This window comes from Pristiophorus japonicus, chromosome 18 (assembly GCF_044704955.1).
Source record: "Pristiophorus japonicus isolate sPriJap1 chromosome 18, sPriJap1.hap1, whole genome shotgun sequence".
In the NCBI taxonomy this organism is placed as follows: Eukaryota; Metazoa; Chordata; class Chondrichthyes; family Pristiophoridae; genus Pristiophorus; species Pristiophorus japonicus.
Window position 1 is genome coordinate 63,585,036 of NC_091994.1, and position 10,747 is coordinate 63,595,782.

The 10,747-nt window shown below is 56.1% G+C and overlaps 1 protein-coding gene across 1 annotated transcript in view; it reads left to right on the forward strand.

Moving 5' to 3' along the window:
- usp48 (ubiquitin specific peptidase 48) overlaps positions 1-10,747 on the forward strand; it is a 195,163-nt gene that overhangs the window by 74,774 nt on the left and 109,642 nt on the right. The window contains exon 8 of the mRNA XM_070860713.1: positions 295-377. Within this exon, the coding sequence (XP_070716814.1) occupies positions 295-377 (83 nt within the window). The remainder of the gene's footprint in view (positions 1-294; positions 378-10,747) is intronic.

Consider the following 10,747-nt stretch of genomic DNA (forward strand, 5'->3'; position numbering starts at 1 on the left):
TAGCCCTAGACTTTTTTTGCTTTTCAAGTATATATCCAATGCCCTTTTGAAAGTTACTATTGAATCTGCTTCTACTGGCATTTCAATTTGAAGCACAGAAAATTATGGCATCAGTGTTTGTGAACTTCAAATTTTGTGAATTTGAGGTTAATTTTTGGAGTCTACGTCAATACTGTAACAAAAAAAGATTCCAATTGGGTAAGCATGTAACTTTTTTAGCCTTTTTATAAGCCATTAAAGCTTTACAGAGTCAGAATTTGCCAACACTGAATTTCTCAAATTTAACTTTTGCAGGCAAACTGGTCATAAGAAAAAACTAAACTCTTACATTAGCTTTCCTGAAGTTTTAGACCTAACTGCATACCTTGAAAGGAAAGGTAAGGAATAATTTCATATTGATTATTTCAGTCATGATGTTAGACTTCAGTTATCTCAAATTGATTTTTCTCCCTTAGATGTGAGGTCCCTGTTCAAATTCATGTGTTATGTGGGAAATGGATGTTTTGCTACTACTGACGGCCCATTAACATGCTTATTAGCTGGCACTCGGTTAATGAAAATATTTGCTCAAGCACTGATTTATATTAAAAGCAAAAGTGAATGTATTTCCAGATCATTTTACAGGATATCGAAGACAAAGAGATCCTTATGAGAAAAGGTGAACCTTCATGCTATCCAGACCAAAATTGCTAAATGATGATCAGAAATTATCAAAAATATTTTAAAATACTCCCAAAACAAAAAGTAATGAGTAATGTATAAAACACTGGTTCAGCCCCAACTGGAGAACTGTGTCCAGGTACATCAGTTATGTTGATAGACTGGAGAAGCTGGGGTTGTTCTCCTTGGAGCAGAGAAGATTGAGAGAAGATTTGATAGAAGTGTTCAAAATCATGAGGGGTCTGGACAGAGTAGATAAAGAAACTGTTTCCATTGGCAGAAGGGTCGAGAACCAGAGGACACAGATTTAAGGTGATTGGCAAAAGAACCAAAGGCGATGTAAGAAAAAACTTTTTTACACAGCGAGTGATTGGGTTCTGGAATGCACAGCCTGAAAGGATGGTGGAAGCAGACTCAAACTTGTCTTTCAAAAGGGAGTTGGATTACTTTCTGAAGGAAAACAAATTATAGAGTGACAGGAAAAGGGCAGGAGAATGGGACTAGCTAAGAGTCGGCACGGGCCGAATGGTTGCAACCATTCTATAATTCTAATAGGGCTCGTAGTTCTACTAAAGCCAGTTGAGATTAACTAAAAGACACGTTAGAAGAAATGAATAGGCAACAGAAATTTCAGAAGATACAAATGGGATATTTTTAAGGAATGCTTGTTATCAATGGTATGTTTAAGATCATTTTAAGCCCTTTAAAAGGTCTATTGGCAACAGAATTTATGAAGGAAAATCAAGTGCCGTGTGTTATAGATTCATTACAAATAAAGATTTGTCCCATTACAGGCCATTTTGGCTCCAGACTCTTGTGCAAGTAGATAGTACAGATTATTGCATATGGTTTGAACAAACTCCAAGAATTGATTGTAAACAGGCACCTAGACCCGTTCTGATTCACCCGAGCAAAATTAAGGAAATTAAGGTTTTGTAAATTATATTCTAGAAGCTATAGACGCTCAAGCTGAATCTGCAGATTGGAGGATAGCAAATATTATCCTAATCATTTTTTTAAAAAAGGAGTGAAACTGGAACCTGGGAGAAAATGTATCCGTTACTCCAACACTTTGGGCCCAAGTTTCCACATGATTTGCGCCTGATTTTTAGGAGCAACTGGTGGAGAACGGACTATCTTAGAAATCGCAATTCTCCACATTTTTTTTTTCTGCAGTTCTAGTGAGGTAGAACAGTTCTACTTTAGAACAGAATTTTTTCTTCAAAAGGGGGCGTGTCCGGCCACTGACGCCTGATTTCAAAGTTTCCACAGTGAAAACGTACTCCAAACTAAAGTAGAATGGAGCAAGTGAAGATTTTTGTTGAACTGAAAAAACCTGTTCTACACATTAAAAAATCAGGTGCAGGTTACAAATTAGGCGTCCAGAACGAGGGGGGAGGCGGGGGGGAAGGGAAGTCATTAAATTCTACAATCAATCCTTATTTATACTTCTACAAATATTATACAAATAAATCCAACCTGGATAAACATTTATAAGCAAAGAAAAGATTAAATAAACCATCTTCCTACCTGTGTGAAAGTGCTTCAGCCATCGTTCGAAGGAAACCGCCGTTTGTTGCCGCGCAGGGGAGGGAGGGGAAGGAGACAGCGGCTTGTTGCCGCGCAGGGGAGGGAGGGGAAGGAGACAGCGGCTTGTTGCCGTGGAGGGAGGGGAAGGAGACAGCGGCTGTTGCCGTGGAGGGAGGGGAAGGAGACAGCGGCTTGTTGCCGCGCAGGAGAGGGAGGGGAGGGAGACAGTGGTTTGTTGCCGCGCAGGGGATGGAGGGGATGGAGGGGAAGGAGACAGTGAGAAAGGAAGCCTCTGTGCTGATGGCAATGTGGTTTTAATAAAAAATGTTCAAAAATTAAACAGCTAAAAAGAACTACAAAAATGGCCGAGTGCCAATGTTTTCTTCACACTGAGCATGTGCGAACGCTTCAACGCGCACGCGCAGCGTTGCCGGCAGGAAAAATACTAATTTAAATAGTACCCACCCCCTCCCACTTACAAAATCGGCACGAGTGTAGGCTCCGCCCCCCTGGGCGCTGCGCCAAACAGACAAGGAGCTGCAAAGCGCTCAAGAATAGCGTTTTTTTTTTCTGGTGCCGTTTTAGGCGCAAAAAACGGGCGCCCAGCTCGGAGGGGCGCCCGTTTTTTATCCTGTGGAAACTTGGGCCCTTTGAGAGGGGGAAAATGCTCGAGCACAATCTGGAATGTTAGCAGTGTTTATTTAAAGAGCACAGGTGCACGGTGCGGTTTCAAACCGAGGGGACACGCCTGGGAATTTTTTAAGCAGATAACTAAAGGCTAAGAGATTTTATGAGGGCTATTCATTGGATATTGTTTCGAGAAGGCATTTGATTCAGCTCTCCCCGAATGAGGTTAGGATTATTACAGATTAGCTAACTGGATTGAAAAGTGACTTGGCAGTAGGAAATAGGTGATGGTGTACCGAAAAGAATTGCCTGCTGGGGGACCGTATCCTGTAGAAGTTTTTTCAGTGCACCTATTTTTCACAGAATTCATTCATTACTTGGAGGGGATTGTTAGAAAGTAAATTTTTTTGTGACCAAGATATATACACAGTTCAGACTGAAACAAAGGAAGAGATATAGATGGAGTGACTAAAAGTCTGATCAAAGAGGCTGATTTTAAAGAGAGTCTTAAAGGAGAACTGGGTGGTGGAGAGCACTTGGGGCCTACGCAGCTTGAGGCATGGACACCGATAGAGCCGAAAGGTATAGGTCAGAGTTCTCGGAGGGTTGTAGGACTGAACAAGGTTACAGAGATAGGGGAGGGTGAGCCCGTGAAGGGATTTAAACATGAGACTGAATAGTTTAAATTTGAGGTGTTTGTGGAATGAGAGCCAATGTAGGTCAGTGAGCCCAGGGGTGCTGGGTGGTTCTTGGATGGTTTTATAAGTTCCAGGGTTGTGACATTCAGTGGAGGAGACAGCAGATGGCCTTGGAGGACAACCGTGAGCAGCTCTGGGCCCAGAAGGCCCGGCTACAGACTGCACCACCTCGACATGGGCTGGCTGGCTGACGGACGGGCAACAGCAAGGGCACTAGTGGAGTGGCAGGGTTGTGACCACTAATGCTGTCGTCCGAAGAGAAGACAGCAGGGTCGTGCTCCATGGAGCCACGGTCACTCTCGCAGGATGGCGCCTCAGCGTTCCTAGTCATCTATTGGAGAACAGATTGCTGGACTGCTGTGACACCCTGGAAACTCCTCTGAGCACTGGTATCCAGAGTCATGATGGCAGCAGTCTGAACCTCCACTGCAGCACTCCGACATTGGGTAGCTGCTGCTTGTGCTACAATGGAAGCTGAGACATCGGTCATCAGACGCTGCATCGTGGTTGGTTCCACAAGTGTGTTGATGTAAATGGCCACCCGTTCCATGCTGGAAAGGATGAGCTGCAAGCTCTGCGTAAAGCCCTGTGTCAAGTTGGTGACTGACTCCTCCATGCTCCTTGAAATTGAAGGCAGATTTTCTGGCAGGCTTCCCAATGCACCAAGCATTTGGTGTGTACCCATCAGCCTTTGTCAGGATACAGGACACCTCTCCTCCTGTCTACCTCCTCCACCAAGACTTCCAGTGCAGCGTCCGAAAGTTTGGGGTCCCATGCTCTCCATAGTCAGCCATTCTTGTCTCTTTCCCAGGTTAGATTCAGTTGCAGAATGACTCCGAGTACCTGCTCTGGCCTCTGCACCTGGCCTTTAAGTGGTGCAGGCTAGATTTAAGCGGTGCAAGTTAGTGAAGTTATTGGGCCGTCTGCTGATGTGTGCAGCCAATGAACAGCGGGGGAATGCTGGCTACACGCAGAAATCATTATAATTAGCAGGCAGCACGAAGTTGGCGTGCTGCATGCATTCTACGCATCACGATCCCTGCACCTATTTTCGGAGGCTAACCAATTTAACGCCCGAGATGTTTGGTGAAAGATAATCAGAACCGAGTCAAATCTAATACCTGTGCAGTACTTCAGGGTTCTGATGATTGACTTGGCAACTGGCTCACTATTCAGACCTGGAAGGGTGGATCTGTCACTGGGCACTGGGATTCTTCCTACATTGCTTTAAAGAACCCTGTAAGTCAGTACTGTAATGAGTCTCAGTGGGACATGCAAGGGGAGGCTTAGCAGCGCTCTTTGTTGGTAAGCTGCACGGTTTCAGTTGATTAAACTCATTTGTTCACCTGCATCATGCTACTTGGAGTTGGTCAAGCGAGAGAAGTTGCAGGCCACCAATCAGCAGATGAAAACTCTACCCATGTAAATCTCCCAGTAGCTTGATTTTGGAGAATCTTAAGCATGGTGATAAATTTCTGCCCGTGAGATAACGGGGGACCAAAAAAAGGTTGCCTCGTTTATAATGTTCCACGGTAATTGTTCATACACGCAGTCAAGTTCGCTCTTTTCAACCGTAACCAGCCTGAAGTGCTGGCCTGAGAGGTCAACCGCCCAGAACCAGAATCAGGTTAACAAGGCCATAAAAATTGCAAATAAAGCACTGGGGGGCGGGCCGGGCCGGGCCGGGGTCATTTCCAGAGGAATAGAATTGAAAAGCAGAGAAGTTATGTTAAACTTGTATAGAACATTGGTTAGACTGACTTAGAACACTGCACAGTTTTGGTCTCCAGATTTACAAGGATGATACCAGAACTGACAGGAAAGACTGCTCAGGCTAGGGCTCGCTTCTCTAGAAAATAGAAGACTGATGGGTGACCTAATAGATATCTTTAAAATTATGAAGGGATTTGATAGGGTAGATGTGGAGATGTTTCCACTTGTGGGGGAATCCAAAATTAGAGGTACATAAATACAATATCGTCATGAATAAATCCAATAAGGAATTCAGGAGAAACCTCCTGAAGTGTGGAGAGTGGTTAGAGTGTGGCTTGCTACCACATGGAGCGGTTGGGGCAAATAGCATTGATGCATTTAAGAGAAAACTAGATAAGTACATGAGGGAGAAAGGAATAGAAGGTTATGGTGATCGGGTTACATGATGTAGGGTGCGAGGAGGCTTGTGTGGAGCATAAACACAGTCAAATACCATTTGAGCTGAATGGCCTGTTTCTGTGCTGTAAATTCTGTGTAAAATGGCAGACTTTTTTTAACAATGATTGCACCAACTTTTTTGTGCCCTTCTGCGCATGTGCATCTTAGACTCCACCCTTTTTTTGCGCATGCACGCTCGATCTGGTCGCGCAGTGCGATATACGAGGAAGCCGGAAGTGCGGCAATCCGCGTGGAGTTCATTGCCACTGGAGCTGCTTCTAAGGCTTTAAGGTTATCTGCAGGACTTTTGCCTAGAATATCGTTGTGATTACCTACACAAAGATTTTCACGGCCTTCTGAAAGAGAGTAAATGATCGCGAGGGGGGGGAGGAGAATGAGGGGAGAGAGAATAAGAGTGCTGGGGGATAGAATGGGAGCAAGAGAGTGGTGGTGGTGTGGGGGAGGGGAGGGGGGAAGAGCGAGAGAGCGGTGGGGGGGGAGAGCGAGAGAGCGGTGGGGGGGGAGAGCGAGAGAGCGGTGGGGGGGGGAAGAGAGCGAGAGAGCGGTGGGGGGGGAGAGCGAGAGAGCGGTGGGGGGGGAAGAGAGCGAGAGAGCGGTTGGGGGGGGGAGAGCGAGAGAGCGGTGGGGGGGGGGAAGAGAGCGAGAGAGCGGTGGGGGGGGGGGAAAGAGAGCGAGAGAGCGGTGGGGGGTGGGGGAGAGAGCGGTGGGGGGGAGCGAGCAAGAGAGCGGCGGGGGGGGGCGAGAGCGCGGTGGGGGGGGCGAGAGAGCGGTGGGGGGGGGGGGAAGGGAGCGAGAGAGCGGTGGGGGGGGGAGCGAGAGTGGGATGTGGGGGGCGAGAGAGGGATGTGGGGGGCGAGAGAGAGGTGTGGGGGGGAGCGAGAGAGAGGTGGGGCGGGGAGCGAGAGAGAGGTGTGGCGGGGGGGGAGCGAGAGAGAGGTGTTGGGGCGGGGGGAGCGAGAGAGAGGTGTGCGGGGCGGGGAGCGAGAGAGAGGTGTGGGGGGGGGGAGCGAGAGAGAGGTGTGGTGTGTGGGGAGGGGGAGCGAGAGAGAGGTGTTGGGGGGGGGGGGAGCGCGAGAGAGGTGTGGGGGGCGGGGAGCGAGAGAGAGGTGTGGGGGGGGAGCGAGAGAGGTGTGTGGGGGGGGGAGCGAGAGAGGTGTGGGGGGGGGAGCGAGAGAGGTGTGTGGGGGGGGGAGCGAGAGAGGTGTGTGGGGGGGGAGCGAGAGAGGTGTGTGGGGGGGGAGCGAGAGAGGTGTGTGGGGGGGGGAGCGAGAGAGAGGTGTTGGGTGTGGGGGAGGAGCGAGAGAGAGGTGTGGGGGGGGAGCGAGAGAGGGGTGTGGGGGGTGAAGCGAGAGAGGGGTGTGGGGGGGAGCGAGAGAGAGGTGTGGGGGGGGAGCGAGAGAGAGGTGTGGGGGGGGAGCGAGAGAGAGGTGTGGGGGGGGAGCGAGAGAGAGAGAGGTGTGGGGGGGGGGAGCGAGAGAGAGGGGTGTGGGGGGGGAGCGAGAGAGGGGTGTGGGGGGGGAGCGAGAGAGGGGTGTGGGGGGGGAGCGAGAGAGGGGTGTGGGGGGGGAGCGAGAGAGGGGTGTGGGGGGGGAGCGAGAGAGGGGTGTGGGGGGGGAGCGAGAGAGGGGTGTGGGGGGGGAGCGAGAGAGGGGTGTGGGGGGGGAGCGAGAGAGGGGTGTGGGGGGGGAGCGAGAGAGGGGTGTGGGGGGGGAGCGAGAGAGGGGTGTGGGGGGGGAGCGAGAGAGGGGTGTGGGGGGGGGAGCGAGAGAGAGGTGTGGGATGTGAGGGGGGCAGCGAGAGAGGGGTGTGGGGGGGTGCAGCGAGAGAGGGGTGTGGGGGGGGGAGAGAGGTGTGGGGGGTGGGGAGAGCGGTGTGCGGGGGGGGGAGAGAGCGGTGCGGAGGGGGGGAGAGAGCGGTGGTGGTCGTGGGGGTAAGAGAGCGGTGGTCGGGGGGGTAAGAGAGCGGTGGTCGGGGGGGGGAGAGAGCGGTGGTCGGGGGGGGGAAGAGAGCGGTGGTCGGGGGGGGAGAGAGCGGTGGTCGGGGGGGGAGAGAGCGAGAGCGGTGGTGGGGGGGGAAGAGAGAGAGCGGTGGGGGGGGGGGAGAGCGAGAGTGCGGTGAGGGGTGGGAAGAGCGAGAGTGCGGTGGGGGGGGGTAAGAGCGAGAGAGCGGTGGGCGGGGTTGGGGAGAGCGGTGGGGGGGGGGGGAAGAGCGAGAGAGCGATGGGGGGGGGTGGGAGAGCGAGAGAGCGGTGGGGGTGGGAGAGCAAGAGAGCGGTGGGGGTGGGAGAGCAAGAGAGCGGTGGGGGGGTGGGAGTGAGAGAGAGGTGTGGGGGGGAGCGAGAGAGAGAGGTGTGGGGAGGGGAGCGAGAGAGAGTTGTGGAGGGGGGAGCGAGAGAGAGTTGTGGAGGGGGGAGCGAGAGAGAGTTGTGGAGGGGGGAGCGAGAGAGAGGTGTGGAGGGGGAGCGAGAGAGGTGTGGAGGGGGAGCGAGAGAGGTGTGGAGGGGGGAGCGAGAGAGAGGTGTGGAGGGGAGAGAGAGAGGTGGTGGGGGAGAGAGGTGGGGGGGCGGGAGAGAGGTGTGGGGGGGGGAGCGAGAGAGAGGTGTGGGGGGGGGAGCGAGAGAGAGGTGGTGGGGGGGTGAGGGGAGGGGAGCGAGAGAGAGGTGTGGGGGGGGGGGAGAGCGAGAGAGAGGTGTGGGGTGGCGAGAGCGAGAGAGAGGGTGTGGGGGGGGGGAAGCGAGAGAGAGGTGTGGGTGGGGGAGCGAGAGAGAGGTGTGGGTGGGGGAGCGAGAGAGAGGTGTGGGTGGGGGAGCGAGAGAGAGGTGTGGGTGGGGGAGCGAGAGAGAGGTGTGGGGGGGGAGCGAGAGAGAGGTGTGGGGGGGGAGGCGAGAGAGAGGTGTGGGGTGTGGGGGGGAGCGAAAGAGAGGTGTGGGGTGTGGGGGGGTAGCGAGAGAGGGGTGTGGGGGAGGGAGCGAGAGAGAGGTGTGGGGGGAGAGAGAGAGGTGTGGGGGGGAGCAAGAGAGAGGTGTGGGGGGGGAGAGCGAGAGAGAGGTGTAGGGTGTGGGGGGGCAGCGAGAGAGGGGTGTGGGGGGGAGCGAGAGAGGGGCGTGGGGGGGTAGCGAGAGAGGGGTGTGGGGGGGGAGCGAGAGAGGGGTGTGGGGGGGGAAGCGAGAGAGAGAGGTGTGGGGGGGAGCGAGAGAGAGGTGTGGGGGGTGAGCGAGAGAGAGGTGTGGGGGGGGTGAGCGAGAGAGAGGTGTGGGGGGGGTGAGCGAGAGAGAGGTGTGGGGGGGGTGAGCGAGAGAGAGGTGTGGGGGGGGTGAGCGAGAGAGAGGTGTGGGGGGGGTGAGCGAGAGAGAGGTGTGGGGGGGGGAGCGAGAGAGAGGTGGGGGGGAGCGAGAGAGAGGTGTTGGGGGGGGGGAGCGAGAGAGAAGTGTGGGGGGGGGGAAGAGAGAGGTGTGGGGGGGGGGAAAGAGAGAGGTGTGGGGGGGGGAAGAGAGAGGTGTGGGGGGGGGGAAGAGAGAGGTGTGGGGGGGGAAAGAGGTGGTGGGGGGGGGAAGAGAGAGGTGTGGGGGGGAAAGAGAGAGGTGTGGGGAGGGGGAGAGAGAGGTGGGGAGAGAGAGGTGTGGGGAGGGGGAGAGAGGGGTGTGGGGTGTGTGGAGCGAGAGAAAGGTGTGGGTGGGGGCAGCAAGAGAGCGGTGTGGGGGGGGAGCGAGAGAGCGGTGTGGGGGGGGAGCGAGAGAGCGGTGTGGGATGTGGGGGGGGAGCGAGAGAGCGGTGTGGGATGTGGGGGGGGAGCGAGAGAAGGGTGTGGGGAGGGCGGGGGGGAGCGAGAGAGCGGTGTGGGATGTGGGGGGGGAGCGAGAGAAGGGTGTGGGGAGGGCGGGGGGGAGCGAGAGAGCGGTGTGGGGTGTGGGGGGGGAGCGAGAGAGCGGTGTGGGATGTGGGGGGGGAGCGAGAGAGCGGTGTGGGATGTGGGGGGGGGAGCGAGAGAGCGGTGTGGGATGTGGGGGGGGGAGCGAGAGAGCGGTGTGGGATGTGGGGGGGGAGCGAGAGAAGGGTGTGGGGGGGCGCGAGAGAGAGTTGTGTGGGGGGGGAGTGAGAGAGAGGTGTGGGGAGGGGAAGCGAGAGAGGGGTGTGGGGGGGGGGGAAGCGAGAGAGAGGTGTGGGGAGGGGAAGCGAGAGAGGGGTGTGGGGGGGGGGGAAGCGAGAGAGAGGTGTGGAGGGGGGAGCGAGAGAGGTGTGGAGGGGGGAGCGAGGGAGAGGTGTGGAGGGGGGAGCGAGAGAGAGGTGTGGAGGGGGGAGCGAGAGAGAGGTGTGGAGGGGGGAGCGAGAGAGAGGTGTGGAGGGGTGGGGGAGCGAGAGAGAGGTGTGGGGGGGGTGGGGAGCGAGAGAGCGGTGTGGGGGGGGAGCGAGAGAGCGGTGTGGGGTGTGGGGGGGGAGCGAGAGAGCGGTGTGGGGGGGGAGCGTGAGAGCAGTGTGGGGTGTGGGGGGGGAGCGAGAGAGCGGTGTGGGGGGGAGCGAGAGAGCGGTGTGGGGGGGAGCGAGAGAGCGGTGTGGGGTGTGGGGGGAGCGAGAGAGCGGTGTGGGGGGGGTGCGAGAGAGCGGTGTGGGGGGGGAGCGTGAGAGCGGTGTGGGGTGTGGGGTGGGGAGCGAGAGAGCGGTGTGGGGTGTGGGGTGGGGAGCGAGAGAGCGGTGTGGGGTGTGGGGTGGGGAGCGAGAGAGCGGTGTGGGGTGTGGGGGGGAGCGAGAGAGCGGTGTGGGGGGGGTGCGAGAGAGCGGTGTGGGGGGGGAGCGTGAGAGCGGTGTGGGGTGTGGGGTGGGGAGCGAGAGAGCGGTGTGGGGTGTGGGGTGGGGAGCGAGAGAGCGGTGTGGGGTGTGGGGTGGGGAGCGAGAGAGCGGTGTGGGGTGTGGGGGGGAGCGAGAGAGCGGTGTGGGGGTGGTGCGAGAGAGCGGTGTGGGGGGGAGCGTGAGAGCGGTGTGGGGTGTGGGGTGGGGAGCGAGAGAGCGGTGTGGGGTGTGGGGTGGGGAGCGAGAGAGCGGTGTGGGGTGTGGGGGGGGAGCGAG